General features: G+C 37.8%; 3 protein-coding genes and 2 pseudogenes across 3 annotated transcripts in view; 3 read left to right on the top strand and 2 right to left on the bottom strand.

The window, feature by feature from the left end:
• LOC109228112 overlaps positions 1,281-18,124 on the bottom strand; it is a 43,528-nt pseudogene continuing 26,684 nt past the window's right edge.
• Positions 5,817-8,005, top strand: LOC109227486. The gene is made up of 3 exons (XM_019392670.1): positions 5,817-6,931; positions 7,038-7,538; positions 7,631-8,005. Exons 1-3 carry the CDS (start codon positions 6,236-6,238, stop codon positions 7,742-7,744), a joined length of 1,311 nt encoding a protein of 436 aa, XP_019248215.1. The 5' UTR covers positions 5,817-6,235; the 3' UTR covers positions 7,745-8,005.
• On the top strand, positions 10,332-12,690 carry LOC109227485 (annotated as a pseudogene).
• LOC109227487 (uclacyanin 1-like) lies at positions 14,170-15,615 on the top strand. Its single transcript, XM_019392671.1, has 2 exons — positions 14,170-14,468; positions 14,801-15,615. Exons 1-2 carry the CDS (start codon positions 14,303-14,305, stop codon positions 15,451-15,453), a joined length of 819 nt encoding a protein of 272 aa, XP_019248216.1. The 5' UTR covers positions 14,170-14,302; the 3' UTR covers positions 15,454-15,615.
• Positions 16,080-18,124, bottom strand: part of LOC109227488 (transcription factor ILR3-like) — a 5,466-nt gene continuing 3,421 nt past the window's right edge. Inside the window, exons 3-5 of the mRNA XM_019392672.1 lie at positions 16,992-17,069; positions 16,741-16,903; positions 16,080-16,587 (exon numbers count right to left, since the gene is read on the bottom strand). Of these exons, the coding sequence (XP_019248217.1) occupies positions 16,321-16,587; positions 16,741-16,903; positions 16,992-17,069 (508 nt within the window). The 3' untranslated portion in view covers positions 16,080-16,320. The remainder of the gene's footprint in view (positions 16,588-16,740; positions 16,904-16,991; positions 17,070-18,124) is intronic.

Genomic DNA, 18,124 nt, shown 5'->3' with positions numbered 1-18,124 from the left:
TATTTTTGTCATTCTCCCTTGAAATTTGAATTTAATGCCTCCAAGCTTATTGGGCCTGTTAATGATGTTTTGGATAGTTGGAGCAGAAAGGCCCACGACACTGTTATACAAGGAAACATGTTAAAATATCATGGTATAGCCAGTTTTCACACTGGTCAATGAAAAATAGCCAGCGTTTATCAAGTCAATGAAAAATAGTCACTATTTTGCTGCAACAGGGACCGGTCCAGTATAATATACGGGAGTTCTGGTGCATTTGTGTACGAACTCCAGCATATTATGCTGGACCGGTATACTTTGCTAACTCCTGTAAAATTTGCGGGAGACTGGAGCACCAGTGCTCCAAACTCCAGTATATTATACTTGACAATTATACTTGCTGGAACTCCCGTAAAATTTGCGGGAGTTCCAGCATAATTATGTTTGAACTCCCGTAAAATTTGCGGGAGTTCCAGCATAGTTATCCTGGAACTCCCGTAAAATTTACGGGAGTTCAAGCATACTTATGCTGGAACTCCCGTAAAATTTGCGGACGTATTTTTCCGGATTTTGAACAGTGTTTTCGCTCAGATTTAAAGTGGCTAAATTTCGATGACTTTTGAAACTTGGCTATTTTTCAACGACCAGTGGTAAATCTGGCTATTTTTAAATTTCTCCCAGGAAACATTATCATTTTGCATAACATAAGTTTGGAGTTTAAAGTCAATAGTAAAGTTATCATTTTGCATAATGAAGTTTTGGACTTAAAAATTAAAGTTGGACTTCTGCTCAAAATAAGGGAGAAATTAAAAAATAGCCAGATTTACAAATGGTCATTCAAAAATAGCCCACAGTTTCAAAAGTCATCGAAATTTAGTCACTTTTCATGTAAAATTAAATCTGAACGAAAACATTGTTCAAAACCGGAAAATACTCTAGCAAAGTATACTGGAACTCCAGTATATTATGCCGGACCGGTCTCTATTGCAGCAAAATAGTAGCTATTTTTTAATGACTTGACAAAAGCTGACTATTTTTGAATTATCAGTCCGAAAACTGACTAGCATGAGTAAAAAGTAGTTATCGGCGGAGTTGGTTTTGGCATAAGCTATGAAAATTAGGTACTTAAAAAAATTAGAAAATTGTATTGCGGAAAAGTTGTGTGTTAGGATTACCTTATTATAAAACGAATTAGGAGATTCTTTTAATGTTTTATTAAGAAGTCCACCTTTGGATCAAGTAGAGAGGCAAACAGTCTTTGGGTTCGGAATTTTAGTCTCTTTAAATTAATGGGTTCTTAATTAATAATTTGTACTTATAATACAGTGTTTGTAACCATTTCTTGAAATCCTAAGAGTTCTTGCATTTGACTTTGACCTCCCACCTTGCTCTTGCTTACCATTTTTGACTTTCTTCAGCTTGACCAATTCACTATCCTTAAAATTTGGAGATCTTACTCCCATTTTCATGAGTAAAAAGATTTAGGCCAACCCCATTTCCTGAATCCCTTGATAGAATAATCAAACTCATAGCAACTTCCTCTTGTTCTTGTTCAATCTCAGTTACAGTAGAGGAAGTTGTAGTTGTTATGTACCTTTTGATTTTTGTTGATGATCTCTTCTTCTTATTAGGAGTTGCTATTTCAGTATGAGATTGAATATCCATAACCTGATTTTGAACTGCATAATTAGCATTATTGTTCCAAGAATAACAGTACTACTGTTGAAAGATGATATTATTTTCTCTGAGTGACACTTGATATGGCCAAATAATGCTTGGAAAGTTTTGCCACATCCTTTACAAAATTTGCAGCCATTTTGCAAGCTTATGAATGTAGCCTCATGTTGTCTCAAAGTTTGTTTCTTTGGTTTTGAGGGTGCACATCAAACTATGGACACCCTGTTTAGCATGTTTCCCAAGTGGAAAATTGAATTCAAACTTAATGAAATGTATTAGACAATGTGGGTATATATCAATGCAGACTTAGGAAGATCCTCCAAATTGCTCTAGACAAATGAGCAGTCAGTCAATCCAAATTGCTCTAGACGGAGGAGCGGGGATCATGCAGTCTCTTGACAGGATAAGGGTACACTTTCTTGTTACAAACACATCATATGCCTTCTCCTTCCACCCTTTTTTTTTTTTTGTCTTTTTGAATTGTCTGCATTTATGTATACCATAGTCCTGTCTAATGTCACTCTTCTTTCTTCTTAAATAGAACATTTGGGGAAGAAGATCCCCGCATTTAACAAAAGGGGATGTTTTAACCGTCTTTTTTCCTATTTCATTTACACAATATCGAAAACTTAAATGCTCACAAAAAGAAGGGAGGTTTGAAATTGAAATGCATACAACAACTGATTTAATTTGCAATTATTCAGTGTTTTGTCTTATCCATTAAAGCTGGTTGTTCTTTAGTATTTTGCTAATTAAATGCCTTGTTGAACTTCTGTTAATTGAGTAGTTGGCATAGATGGAGCATTATTAAAATGTCAAAGATAGATTTAGTAGTTTGCACTGAAGTGTGAAATATAGGGGCCTTGGCAGTAATAACAAGCATGTTTTGAGTCAGACTGCGTAATTGATATGTTGTAGATTAGCTGGTGTGTGTATATATGCACTGTTGCACAACTCCCTTTTGGGCATTGGTCTTAGGATTGAATGGATTAATTTGACTTGTATAAATAATAACTTCAGCTGGAGCTTGTATCATCTATCATTTAATGTTCAATAAGAAATTACTCAAGTTTTAATGAATCCTTAACTGTAGCTCTAATTTTTACACGTTAAATAAGCTGATCAAGCTGATTGTCTTCATCTCTCATATAATTTAGTACTGTGCATGTCATTTTTCATGTGAAATATCACCCTTTATTATTAGAATAAATCACTTTATGAAATATTGGAATGATTAATGATTATTAGTGAAAGAAAAAACTAAGAACAAGTTTAGCATACGTAAAGTTAACTCTCACGGCCAAATTTGTTTTTAAATGTTATTATTAGTAATACTATGTGGGGTTGGTAAACTTGTGCTTCCAAATCCAAAGAGAGAAGGTCTCCAAGCTCGGCAACCGAACCCTTAAAAACGCCTTCTGTTTTCTTCATTTTCAGTCAATTTTGTTGACTCAGTTCCTGTCACGACCCCAACCCCGGTCGTGATGGCGCCCAACACATTGCTAGGCAAGCCCGACCATTTACACAACCTTAGCCAATAAATCTAGATAGATGAATAAATATTCACTATTAAAAATACCAATTTAGTGCGGAATTTCTGAAATAATTTCTAACATTCGAAAACCCCAAAATGGAAACAAAATACTTATCAACCCACAGAATCTGGTGTCACGAACATGAGCCTCTAAAACGGAATATTCACCTATCACAAGTCTGTCTAGGAAAGAAAAAAAATACGAATAAAAGGATAAAATGGATGGGAGAGATCAAGGCTGCGAACGCCATGCAGCTACCTCGATACTCCCGGATAAATGCTGCTCCGCTAAACAAGCCCTCACTCACCCTGTGGTGTACCTGAATCTGCACACAAGGTGCAGGGAGTATCGTGAGTACTTCCAACCCAGAAAGTAATAAACATAAATAAAGGTTGAGAGTAAGAAATCCTAGACAGGCACAAAGTAAGCTATAATTACAGCAGCTCAATTTAAATAATGTCAACTCAATAAACTAATGAAAGACAATTATAGAATATCACAACAGACAAATAAGTAAATGGCAATTAAGTATGCAATGCAACACATAAACTGGTACCTCCAGTACCCCGCTGCGGCCGTGCAGCCCGCTCCATTTATTTAACGTCGACGGCGCTCACTGGGGGTGTGCAGACTCCGGGAGGGGCCCCTTACGGCCCAAGCGCAATAATAAACCATCTCGTGGCATCAAACCGGCCCTTGGCCGCATATCAATATCATTATAATACTGCTGCGGCGTGCAACCCAATCCCATACTCAGTCCAGAAATCACATAAGCCTTTCGGCACAATAGTATAAAAATATTCAGCCCAAAATTCATTTAAAATATTAACTTAATTTCTAATTTAAGAAGAAGGCTGAGTTTGCAAACACAATATTAAATACCAGGACTGAGTTTAATATTTATGAATATGGTAAGAAATCATTAAAACAATCCCTGAAGGATTCAAGTAGTTGGCACAAGGCCCCATGATAACAATTTAATCCAGTTTTATAAGTATATCACGAAACTACAAACAAATAGGTAGTAATTTTTATTAAGCGGGACGGGCCAAGTCACAATCCCCGACAATGCTCTACCCCACGCCCGTTATCCGGCGTGCAAGTCACCTCACATAGCACTACGTTGTGCAAATTCGGGGTTTCAAACCCTCAACACAGCATTTACATTTATTACTAACCTCAAGCCGGCCAAAGTCCTAGCTTGCTATGCCCTTGCCTTTCGAATTCACCTCTTCGCGCGTCGAATCTGACCAAAACCACAACGAATACGTCACAATATGCTAAGGGAATATAACCCAATCGAAAAGACTCGAAAAACATCGAAAATCACGAAGTTGGCAAAACCCGAGCCCCGGGCCCACTTCTCGAAAAATTATAAATTTTACATCACCGGATTCCTTATCTCTCCGCGAGTCTATACATATAAAGAACACCAAAATCGGAGTCCAAATGACCCCTCAAATTCCCATTTTTGTTCTCTTAGGTTTCAAGCCCTAAACCACCATTTTTGACCTTAAATCCTTGAGTTTTCAGTCTAATTTCATGTGTTTGCACCATAAAATCGTGTTTTTGGTTTAGAAATTCTTACCTCAATGAAGTCCCTTGATTCCTCTCCTCCAACTCGCCCAAATTCTCCGAAGTGAAAATATGAAACCCTTTCAAAAATTCGCGAAGGGAAATAAAAACTATTCTGACCAGTTATTTCCGCATCTGCGGCTCCATGGCCGCATATGCGGCTCTCTCTTTTGCGGTCAATGCACCGCTTCTGCGGACATATCCGCTTCTGCGGTTTAACATCCGCTCCTGCGCCTCCCGCTTCTGCGGACAAATTAACGCATTTACGGATCCCCATAAGAGCTCAAATACTGCATCTGCGGTCCTCCTGTCGCATCTGCGATTCCGCAGATGCGGTCACCAATTCCGCACCTGCGGTCTCTGCCGCTTCTGCGTCTCTCCTCTCGCTTCTGCGGTACCGCTTCTGCGGTCCCAATTCCGCAGAAGCGAAAATACCAGAAGCAGCACAGGTTCTGCAAATCTCTTAAGTTCAAAACTTCCCGTTAGCCATCCGAAATCACCCCGAGGCCCTCGGGGCCTCAACCAAAAATACAAGCATGATCCAATACCTTATTCAAACTTGCTCCAATCATTAAAACACCTCAAACAACACTAAAACCATCATTTCTCATCGAATTCAAGCCTAAGTTCTTCTAAAACTTCCGAAACACGCATTCGATCAGAAACCCAACCAAAACACCTCCGAATGACCTGAAATTTTGCACACACATCCAACATCACCTAACGAAGCTACAACAACTCTCAGAATCTCATTCCGACCCCCGGATCAAAATCTCACCTACCAACCGGAATTCGCCAAAATACTAACTTCGCCAATTCAAGCCTAATTCTACACCGAACCTCCAAAATCAATTCCGATCGCACTCCTAAGTCACAAATCGTCCCCCGAAGCTAACCAAATCATCGGAATTCAAATCCGAGCCCTCTAACACAAAAGTCAACATCCGGTTGACTTTTCCAACTTAAGCCTTCTTAAAAGAGACTAAATGTCTCATTTCTTATCAAAACCATTCCAAACCAACCCTAACACATCAAATACTGATAATGAAACTTAAAGAAGCATAACATGGGGAAAACGGGGCGGTAACTCACGTGACGACGGGTCGGGTCGTCACAGTTCCCCACCAAATTGTAGTTAAGCAAAAGATAATATCAAAGTAACCTAACTTTCCCAAATGTAACCTAATATATTCATCACTGTCTTAATTCCAACTACTCTGTTGTAATTAATAAACACATATGAAGATGTAACCGAATTTCCAGGGCAATAATAAGATTGTCAAATTTCTCCTACTTTTCTTTGGCTAACGACTCCTGGTCTAAAGGGGTGATAGCTTCTATCAATTACAGTAAATTCCTATAAACCCCTTCTTCCATTAACGTCTTCAATTCCATCCTCAGAAACAAGGCACAATATTGATTCCATCAACCCTTTCAAAAATCTCATAATTATATCCTGTTTTGGTTGCATGATTTATCTTGTTTGTACCATCTTTCTTGCTCCTAACAACAACAACAAGCATTTCCATACCTCAGTTTCTTTACAGGATGATGAATTATCATCTCAAACCAATCTTGATCATATTGTTTTTGGAATTGCATCCAATGAGCAATCTTGGTCCAAAAGAAAAGAATATGTTAAGCTCTGGTGGGAACCCCATATAATGAGGGGATGTGTATTTCTTGAAAAGATGCCACCTTTTTCATCAAATGGCACATATAATGAGTCTCTACCTCCCATTTGCATTTCTGAGGATACTTCTCGGTTTAGGTATACGCATAGAGGTGGGACACCTTCAGCTATTCGTGTGGTCTCAGAGACGGTGGCGCTTAATCATTCTAATGTAAGATGGTTTGTATTTGGAGATGATGACACCATTTTCTTCCCTGAAAATTTGGTGAAGACACTTACTAAATATGATCATGGACTTTGGTACTACATTGGAACAAACTCAGAAAGCTTTATGCAGAATAAGTTTTTCTCCTATGATATGGCTTTTGGTGGAGCTGGTTTTGCTATAAGCTATCCTTTGGCAAAAGTTTTGGCCAGAGTCTTTGATTCATGCATTGGAAGATACCCTCACTTATATGGAAGTGATGGTAGAGTTCACGCCTGTTTAGCAGAGCTTGGTATTAGCTTAACACGCGAGCCCGGTTTTCACCAGGTGCCATTTTCACTTTCCTCTGAATTTCTTATAAACTACTTTTAGGCTATTGAGAATTTTCCTTTTCTGACTTTCTTGTTCTGTTTGTGTGAAATCAAAATACTAGATGGATTTTCATGGAAATGTGTTTGGAATGTTGGCTGCACATCCCATTAGGCCATTGGTATCTATGCATCATATGGAGGCAATTGATCCTATATTTCCGAATATGACAACAGTGAAGGCTGTGGAGCATTTGTACAAGGCAGCAAGCTTCGATCCACATCGGATTTTACAGCAAACAGTGTCAGTGTCTTGGGGATATGCTGTTCAAGTGTTTGATAGGAATGTGCTTTTGTCAGATGTTCAGCGCGTACAAGAGAGCTATGCTCCCTGGAAAAGGAGTCATTTAGGTGGATTATATGACTTTGATACGAGGAAATATGAATTTGATCCGTGCAGAAGGCAGCTTGTTTATTACTTGGACAAAGTGTTTTCTGGGAGCAATGGAACTGAGACAATTTACAAAAAGAAGACATTTGAGGAATGCAAATTTGACATGACTTCTCCTAGAAGGCTAGAAGAAATCAGAGTGTTATCGAGCAAGTTAGTCCTCGACAAACAACAGGTGCCTTTCTTGATCTTAGTACTGTTCTTTCTCTAAATTCTGTGCATTCTAAAATTTCCTTATTGTCTAATTTGGTCTAATGTGATATGCAGTTGCTAGCTCCAAGAAGGCATTGCTGTGATGTATTACATTCTACCTCGGGTAATGTCATGGAAATAGGGATAAGAGAATGCAAGGAAGATGAACTAATTTACATGCACCATTAGTGCAGTATATTCTTGACAGTCAGCATAGCAATCACCATTTGATGCGATGGTTTCCCCAATTGCCTGATCCAATCGCGCAATCTCCATTTCCACGAAATTTTGAATCTGAAGAAACCAATTCTGTTGTCTTTTTTGATGACTCATTGTTCCTGGGAAAAAAAGAGTTAGAGCATAAGGAAGTCTAATACCAAGCCTAGCAAGAAGCCAGCAGTTTTTTTGTTTTCTGAGCATTTAAGTTCAATGATCAAAGAGAATTCAGAACCAGACATAATAGGGGGTAGGGGGGGGGGGGGGTAAGTTTTTTTCTTTCAGAAGTCAGTTTTGTACATGTGTTTAGATGTATACGTCAGGAAACTAGGCACATAAACAAATTAGCAACATACATAGAATCTTTGTGACTTGAGAGTTAACCAGAAAAAAACAAAGTGTCAATTTTGACTCAAACTTTGTTCAAGATTTTCTTTCTTTGTGGCTTCACCTTTTCTCTTGCAAACCATGACCCCATTTAACCCTAAATGAAGCAACAAGCTGAGACTTAGTTGAACTATGACCCTTTGCTAGCCTTTTGCAGTTTTTCAAACATAGATTTCTTAAACAACTTTTAATCTTCATAAGTTTTGTGCACTGACCTTGCATATGTTTCAATTACATCATCAGGTGAAATGTCGGAGCTAGACGCCCCAATATAGGTTCAACCGAACCAGTAACTTTTACTCAACTAGTAGTATATTTCTATTAAAAAATTCATTAAATATGTACAACTATTAAATTTAGAACCCAATTGAAGTCTTACTAAAATTAAAACTCATGAAATTGACATCTTGGCTCCACCTCTGCTCTTCATATAAAATTTGATAGGCAAAATAGTCTAATAGAAACTTGTAATTGCACCTTACGGTTTTTATCCAGACACCTCCAACTTGATCAAAACAAGTCCTTTAGACGCCTTTGAGTATTGACCAAGCTTTTGTGCCGTTGAGATGAATAAAAAGTGTGTGTCACGAGTATAACGTGAATGCGATGATTCAACCAAAAAAAAAAAGCTTCCTTGGATGAGTTTCTTGCTTAACAGCTTGTTTGGATGGATGTTACCCATTGTATTGTAGCGTATTGTTACTTTAAATACGATGTTTGTTTTGGTTGTTACTTAAATTTTATTGTATCGTATCGTTAAATTTGTCGTTACATAACGACGAAATGTGGCACTTTATGTAACGACCGATTTGGTGTGGTCGCGTCGTTACCTTGTCTTTTTCTCTCAATCTCACCCTTTATTATTATTAAATAATTTTATTTTATCATTTACCCTGCCTTTTTATATAGTAATTTAACCCTGTATCATAATTTTTCTTTATAATATTACAAGTTTATTCTTCATATTGCTGGTGCGTAATATCATGAAACGATGACAAACGATACAATCTATCCAAATATTGTATTTATCAAACGATACAGTACAATACAGTACAGTACGATACGATACATTATGAAACGATGCGTAAGAACTATTCAAACAGGTTGTAAGTTGTAAATGCTGATTCATGTTTGGTTGGAGATATTCCATAATATCCTCTCTATCTGTTTTTGCTGAAGAACAATATGCTATTGAGGATGTCTTAGAGTTGATAAGGAGATAAAATGGATGTCTTAGAGTTAAGTTGGAAAGGAAAATGGATAATTGGTTTCCAACAAAATATCAATGCCATATGCCCCCTCCATTCGGAGTTACTATCCCTCCTTAGGGGCCTAGAAATAGCTCACAAATTTAATCTATTTCCTCTGGAGATAGAAACCGACTCAACAGAAGTCATCAAGGTTATTAACAATGGTCATGTCATACTAAACAACATCGTTTTATCTTGCAGGTCATTAATACACCAGGAGAAGGGCCTATTACTGAGGCATAATTTCAGAGAAGGGAACAGTGTGGCGGATGCATTAGCCAAGGAAGCAAAGAACCAAGAAATTAGCAAATATATGCATGAAGAAGCTAGAATATTAGCATCACCGCCTGTTTTTGTGGAAAAAATGCTTACATATGATATGAGCGGTAATTATATTTTGTCAAAAAAACTTTCAAGGATTGTATGCAATATGTTAGTATGTCTAGGAAATCAAAATATTATGATGGAAGGGATAACTAACCCTTCATCCAACTATGGTGAAGCCTCCTGTAATATGCAAAATTCTACTTAAGTTTTAAGTTTATATATATAACTCGTATTAACGTTAAAAAAAAGGAGATAAAAAATACTTTGAATTTTATTTAGACCTTTTTATTTACACAAAATAGATGACCCTCTACTCTAGTTTAAAATATCTAAAATATTAAATCCCACTGAATGCACATACCATTTTAGGTCTAAAAACAAATACGTCCCTTCTTCACTTTTTTAATGAATTAAGATTTCCCTCTTACTCCAAAATGAATTCTTAAAACTCCACTATTTATTGCTCGAATTTTCAAAATATAAAAAATATTCTTAATTAGTACGGCTTATAAGTATTCCATATTTATAATAGGCGAATTATTTTCTCCCTTCAACCCTTAATTAGGCGAAAATTATTTTCCAGCCTTTATTAATCCAATCGTTAAAAAAAAAAATCAATTCACTTTGACAGAGCAGTATGGGTCGGCGGTCGGCAGGGAACAAAAAGCGAAGATTTGGCAGCGGCGGCGGCGAAAAGCCTGTTCTCCAACTCCAAAACCCTAATCTCAATGCCAATCCCAAACCCATTGAAGAAGAACAAAAAACTCCTCCGAGTAAAAAGCCGAAGGTAATCAACAACAGCCACCAACAATTACCGCTCCTTGAATCGGAGCATTCATCATTAACTGATGCAATTAATGATAATGATGTGAATAATGGGCCAAGGTTTAAGGATTTAGGAGGAATGGATACAGTATTAGAGGAACTAAAAATGGAGGTAATTGTTCCATTGTACCATCCACAGTTAACTAAGCATCTCGGAGTTAGACCAATGTCGGGAATACTCTTTCATGGCCCACCTGGTAGTGGAAAAACAAAGCTTGCCCATGCTATTGCTAACGAGACCGGTGTTCCATTTTACAAAATTTCTGCTACTGAATTGGTCTCTGGAATTTCAGGTGCATCAGAAGAAAACATAAGGGAATTGTTCTCCAAAGCGTATAGGACTGCGCCGTCTATTGTATTTATTGATGAAATTGATTCAATAGCTTCTAAACGAGAGAATTTACAGAGAGAAATGGAACGGCGCATTGTAACACAGCTGATGACGTGCATGGATGAGTCACATAGGCTTGTAAAACCTAATGATGAAAAAGATGGTGATGGATTTAATGGCGGTAATGCTGGTTATGTGCTGGTAATTAATTGGGGCCACGAATAGACCTGATGGCACTGAGGAGGCCTGGACGATTTGACCGTGAAATCGCATTAGGTGTGCCAGATGAAAACGCGAGAGCACAGATTTTGTCTGTGCTCACGCGTACCCTAAGAGTTGAGGGCGCGTTTGATCTAATGAAGATAGCTAGGTTTACTCCGGGATTTGTTGGAGCAGACTTGTCTGCTCTAATTAACAAGGCGGGTAATTTGGCGATGAAGAGGATAATAGACGTGAGGAAGGTCGAGCTAACAAGTGAAGTGCTTGTAGATGGGAAAGAGGCTGAAGAATGGTGGAAAAGGCCGTGGTCACCTGAAGAGATGGCAAAACTCAGCATTACTATGGCTGATTTTGAGGAAGCAGCTAAATTGGTTCAACCCTCTTCTAGAAGAGAAGGTTTTTCCGCCATACCAAATGTTAAGTGGGAAGATGTTGGAGGACTTGGCTTGTTGAGGCATGAATTTGTTAAATAGATTGTTAATCCTATAAAGCGTCCTGAAGATTATACGGGTTATGGAGTGCATTTCGACACAGGATTTTTGCTTTATGGTCCACCAGGATGTGGTAAAACGTTGATCGCCAAGGCTGTTGCTAATGAAGCTGGAGCAAATTTTATACACATTAAGGGACCTGAAATTCTGAACAAGTATGTTGGTGAAAGTGAGTTAGCTATTCGGACATTGTTTACTCGTGCAAGAACGTGCGCTCCTTGTATACTGTTCTTCGATGAGGTGGATGCATTGACAACTAAGCGTGGCAAGGAAGGAGGTTGGGTTGTCGAAAGGCTTTTGAATCAGCTACTAATAGAACTAGATGGTGCAGATCAGAGAAAGGGTGTTTATGTTATAGGTGCTACAAATAGGCCTGAAGTTATTTGTCGACCTGGAAGATTAGGGAAAAAACTATATGTCCCTCTACCTAGTCCAGACGAGCGTGGACTAATTTTAAAAGCACTTGCCAGGAGAAAACCTATAGATGCTAGTGTCGATTTGATGAAAATTGGAAGAGACGATGCTTGTAATAATTTAAGTGGAGCTGATCTATCAGCATTGATGAATGAAGCTGCAATGCTTGCACTTGGAGATAAACTGAAAGCATCAGATACAAGTGATGAAAAGTCCCGGACTATCAAGGAGACGCATTTTGAACGGGCTGTGGAGAAAATTTCTCCATCTGTCTCAAATAAGCAAATAGAATACTACCAACTTTTATCAGAAACCTTATGAGCAGGAGGAAGCTAAAGCACAAAATTAAGGGTGTTTATTTATATCTCCAGCTCCCTATCCATTGGGAGAAATTGCGCGTGAGGCATATTTATCGTTCAATATGGATTCTTGTTAGAGTTATAACACTTTTTTCGATCTTGTATAAGAAGTAAGTTTGATTTGGTAGTAAATGTTGCACAGTATTTTGTGAGAAATAATAAGTTATACTAGTAGCACTAACAATATATAAGTGAATCAGGGCAATGCTAAAGATTCATGTTCAGCTCTTTTTCTTTTCTTCTTTTTTAGAAATACTTCTGTTTTCTTGGGAAGAAATAATATACTGTAATTTTATTATACTGTAAACGCCTAGGTTGGAAGAAATAATATACTGTAAATGTTTAACAGATTGGGTCAAGCATCCAAATACAGAAACTCAAGAATGACCCATATGCATTTTTTACCAGTCACTACAGCATACTTGTGTGTGAAATTAACATTTTTGTTCTCTTTAACTAATACTAAAGAATTAGACATTCCATGTGGAGACATATCACTTATGTAATCTTTCTTGTCAATGAAGTTGTTAAAAGGGTTTCAAAGGTAAAAAGGTGACCTGTAATTATTTTCGTACATGTAAGCAAATGAGACAATGTATTGGAAGCTTTACTCATGTTAATAATTATTAATACTTGGAATAGTTCTGTCTACAAAAAGTACAATCAAACTATATTTTTATATTTTAGTAAAAGAAATATCTGAATTAGTCTTCCACAATTTGCAGCTGCAAATTTATACAGTAACTTGCACTTTGCAAATGATGCTACCATTTGAACATGTAAAGTAGTTCCAAATTTATGTTACCCACTAATATTATTTGTTAGTATCATTTGTAAACATAGATTTGTGATTCTTAATCAAGAAAAGCAATAAATTGTGGCAGATTCAAATTTTAGACACAGTGAGTCTTGAGCTGAGCAAGTGAATTTTGAAATGTATATCTAATTCTATCTATACTTGCTTTCTCTCTATATATATATATATATATAAAATTCGACCCTGAAACTCGCGAACCAATTGTTGGCATTGACCAAATTTATTTGGAAGAAGTCAGCAAGAAAAAGTAGGAAAATATCCATTCCAATGGGAGAGACACTAAATTTACGTGCTTTCTAATTGTTCTCCTCGCGAAATGAATTAGAACTTGGTCTTTGTCTAATTATAATTATCTTAAGAATTGATTAGGTTGGTATCAGTTTTGATCTGACTTGGCCTGTTCAACATCAAGCTATCACGTTTTAGAGAGAGAGAGAGAGAGAGAGAGAGATTCTATATGAAATTAAGACTTTGAGCATCTTCATTCTAAATAGCAAGAAACTAGTGAGAACGTGCATACAGTTAGATGACAGGCTCCAAAATTATTCTCTTTTTAATTTTTTATTCATTCATTGTGAAATAAGATTGTGATAGTGGGGGCTTGTAAGTAGTAATGATTAGATAATAATCTCCTCCAGGATTAGGAATAACCCTTCTGTTTAGGCATGGCTTCCATGTTTCCCTGTTTCTTCGTCAACAAATATCAACTATATATAGAAAACGAACAATTATATTGGTTTCCTTAATATTTATTAATTATTCTTAATTTTTAACAAAATTTTCTGAATGAATCGTTTTCAAGATTTTACATACCATTGATTGAACATGTTCTTGTGTTATATTTGGACTAGAAAAAAAAAGGTCAACTAGCAAATTAAAACCAAAAAGAAAAATGTTAAACTGAGAAATGGCATTGTTTTCAGGAACAAGCTGTCAGTGGCTCTTGAGATTAAAATAAACAACTTCTCCTTATTCAACCAACGTGCTTTGTCCTTACTCTAATACAGTTGCATTAAATAGCTAAATCTTGCAGCTACTCTTAAGATATCCGAATTAGCTAATTTGGCAGCAATTTTTACGCCCAAATTAGCTAGTTTTCTGCTGATTGAATATGGCAATGCTAAGAGTATTGACTAGTTTGGTTGTCATAGCTATGGTGCTTGGGTCAGCCATGGCTACAGATTACACTGTGGGAGCTCCTAATGGTGGATGGGACCAAACTAGTGATCTTCAATCATGGGTTGCATCTCAAAAGTTGTTCGTTGGAGATAAAATAAGTAAAGTCATCTCAATATTTACATAATGTTTCCTAGTAAACAATCTTTTTGCACTTTGTAAAATGGATTATAATGATCCTCTCTTTCGTAACATCACATTTGTAAAAAAGAATAATGTATCTCATATTATTCAGTTGACACAAAAGAATGAGAGCCTTTGCCACTCTTAAAATCTGATTGCTACTCTCTCAAAACTGGCAGAAAATGTTAATTTTGAGCTTGATCTGGCAGATTTTTCCGCTGATCTTGACTTTATAAATTGTCAGCTTTTGTCTTTACAGACTTTTCTTGTTGTAGACACGATTAAATCTAATGTTGTGTTTTCTTGACAGCTTTTTCATACGCTCCAAGCCATACTGTGCTTCAAGTAACAAAGGCTCAATATGACTCTTGTGACAACACAAATCCTATTGCAATTTATAGCGGAGGCATGACAGTCATCACTCTAGCTTCTGTAGGCAAGAGATACTTCATATGTGGAACTGGTGGACATTGTAGCAATGGAATGAAACTTGAAGTCAACATTCTTGCCCCACCAGCCACTCCGCCAACAACTCCACCACCATCAACTCCCACAGCTCCACCGCCACCAACCCCGGCAACTCCACCACCGTCAACCCCCACAACTCCACCACCGTCAACTCCTACAACTCCACCGCCGTCAAGCCCTGCAACTCCACCAGCATCAGCCCCTTCCACCACCCCAGTTGCTTCACCTCCCTCCAAGTCTTCATCAGCACCCTCACCAAAACATGCACCTAAAATTTCCCCTGCATTGTCACCTTCCAAGTCCTCCCTTGCTCACAGCCCTGCAATGCCTCCTGCTGGCAGTCCAACAGCCCCTACTGTTGAGGACGCTGGATTGCCCCCTTCTGGCGCTTCTGCACCTACACCATCTGCCCCGTCATCAGCTGATAAAATCCGTGTCATTACTGGTTCTACAGTGGGATTTGGCTTTGCTGTTATGCTGATGTTCTTTCTTTAAGCCTTCAAACAATATTTGAGGTTGTTGTCATTTTTTGTTATATTGTTGATTCAATTCTATTTTGTACCTGCTTTTCCTCAGTCCTGGTTGTTTGTTCAACACATTCTATATTATGAAAGTTGCAAATTATTTACGGAGATAGAATGGACTTTAGCGTTGAAATTTTCTATCTAAAGCATTGCTACAGATCTTTCAGCTTTGATTCTTGATTCGGTAGAATCAGTAGAGGCAATAAATCTGGAGTCTTACACGACTTATGCCGATGTCTAACACAGGTTTAAAGAAAGATCACTGTCAAATTTCCTCAATATATTGCTTGTAACCGTGCATATAGTATGACAATACGTGTTTCAGCAAGTTCAGAGCCTTGATGTGAATTATCGGAACCCCGGCCCCATGAATCAAAAACAGATAGACCTCTTCCCTAGCAACCATAGCAGAAGGGTATTGAGAAAACACAAAATAGGTAAATCCTAGAGTAAAGAAAGGAATTCTGGTAGTGAGGACAGGAAGCAGAAGATACCAAAATGGCCACTCTAGCAAAAAAAAGCAAATCTTGTCAGTCTCAGTTCAGAAGAAAATATACTACGTAGTGCAAAAGTATGCTTAGGTAAAACAGCTAATAATATACATAAAACCAAGTTTTATTATTTCAGAAGGAATCCATTTAGGAATTATAATACACAAACTGTTTTCCCAGTGAGTACCCAGCATGTACACGATTTAGTAAATCGTCAAGACGTACTCATACATCAAAGACCAATAAATACAACCAGCAAATTGTCTCAGTTTGTCTGTCACCTTTAACATGCATAGGAGCAACAAAAAGACTAAAGCTCCAGTAGCAAGTCACCTGGAAAGTCCAGCTTAAGCAACTGGTGGACGGAGCACATGATCTTGTGATGTGTCAACAACAGCAGGTTGCATGAATTGCCACATCGCAACACTAGGATAGCCAATGAAAGGCATCATTTTGTTGCCAGCGACTTGTCCTTGTGCAGTAAATGCAGCTCCCATGGCAGAAGGATGGGAGAGAAAGCCTGGTTTAGAAGCTAAGTTTTTAACCTGCTGCTCCAAATTCTCCTTTTCTTCCTTTAGCCTTTGCTTTTCATCACGGAGCTCATTCTTCTCTGCCTGAACGGACAAAGTTTTTTCTTTTGTAAGTGCCAGAACATAGAGCTAAAGAAAAGAATAGCGTCCGCTCACTATTGTTCCAGAATCAAGACAACTGAAAATTAGCATGAATATTCTAGTAGATATTCAGTACCACTAGGATTAAAACTACACCTTAAGTTCTTTAATCTTCTCTTGCAGCTCCTCGTTTGAGTCCTTCAGCTTCTGCGTTTCAGCTCGCAGCTCAATCAGCATCTTTTGAGCATCACTCAGAATTGCAACTTTCTCAGTTTTAGGTGGTCTTCCTGGATCAAGGACAGAGCTCAATTCAAGGAACCTAGATGATGACAGATTTAGGTGTGAGAATTCATAAGGCAGTGAATAATGTATATCACGAGAGAAAAATCTAGAGGGAGAGATCATGCCTCTCATTAAGTCTGTCCCTCCGCAATTTCTCTCGACTTGCCTTAGATCTCGGGGAGTTGCAACATTCAATTCTCGATCTGTACATAAAGTTAAAACACATGGATATGCATAGAAATAAATAACACCAATTCAAATGGAACTGGTCTTTGCATAGAAAATGATATCTAAAACAACTTGTTTTAACACATCAAAACTTCCCTGTTCTATTTCATTTTCTTGTTTCTTGGGGATGAGAGGGACGGTTATTGGCAACTCATTTTAATGGTGAACCTTTTAAAAGATTATTCACCTTGAAAAGAGTGAAACTGAACAAGGATATCAAAGAAAGATGATTATGAAGAGCACAGCCATGACCTGTAGGCATCCTATCAGAAATTTTTTGTGCTACACAACTCCAAAATTAAGACAATTCTGTTCAGGTCAACCAACAGGTTATTAGAAGGCGTGTGGTCGGCCATGTATTTCAGTTACCTTGATACAGCTTCATACAAGCTGGGAAAGTAGCTCACCAGTTTGAAACTTTGATGTAGCTGCAACTTTGTGTCCTTTCAAGCTCTTCCTGTTGCTACTCCTAGTCTACTAATCTACTGTATATAACTCTTCTTTCCCAAGTTAGTACCTTTTTCTTCTAAGTTTACCCAAATACCACACGCAAACCCTATGTATAAAAGTTGAACCAAAATACTGATTTTCTTTACAACCGAGAAATCCCCTAGGGGCAGTGGCCCAATCTACCCTTCTCCACTTAAATACCAGGCTTCGAACCTGTGACATGTGCCTAACCCACACATCATATGATGCGCTCTTATCACTAAACCAAAGCCCTGAGCCACCAAAGTACTGATTTCTTATGTGAGTTTTCCCTCTCTGGGTGTGTTTGGTATGAAGGAAAATGTTTTCCATGGAAAATATTTTCTTGAAAAATGTTTTCCTCGAAAATGAGTGGTTATCACTTATTTTCCCTTGTTTGGTTGGTGAGTGAAAAACTTTTTTCATAAAATATTTTCTAGTGTTTGGTTAGAGAGTATAAAATATTTTTAGGAAAATAACTTTTTATGCTACTCTCCTCAATCCACCTTCCCCAAAATCCCCATGTTTGCTGTACTCCCCCCCCCCCCCCCCCCCCCCCCCC

This window comes from Nicotiana attenuata, chromosome 6 (genome assembly GCF_001879085.1).
Source record: "Nicotiana attenuata strain UT chromosome 6, NIATTr2, whole genome shotgun sequence".
Taxonomy (NCBI): Eukaryota; Viridiplantae; Streptophyta; class Magnoliopsida; order Solanales; family Solanaceae; genus Nicotiana; species Nicotiana attenuata.
This window is presented reverse-complemented; position numbering and strand designations above follow the sequence as displayed.

Coding starts and splice junctions, on each gene's coding strand:
- LOC109227486 (XM_019392670.1), top strand. CDS start 6,236: ATGATTTATCTTGTTTGTACCATCTTTCTTGCTCCTAACAACAACAAC. Junction 6,932..7,037: donor GCGAGCCCGGTTTTCACCAG/GTGCCATTTTCA, acceptor TCAAAATACTAG/ATGGATTTTCATGGAAATGT. Junction 7,539..7,630: donor TAGTCCTCGACAAACAACAG/GTGCCTTTCTTG, acceptor TGTGATATGCAG/TTGCTAGCTCCAAGAAGGCA.
- LOC109227487 (XM_019392671.1), top strand. CDS start 14,303: ATGGCAATGCTAAGAGTATTGACTAGTTTGGTTGTCATAGCTATGGTG. Junction 14,469..14,800: donor GTTCGTTGGAGATAAAATAA/GTAAAGTCATCT, acceptor TTTTCTTGACAG/CTTTTTCATACGCTCCAAGC.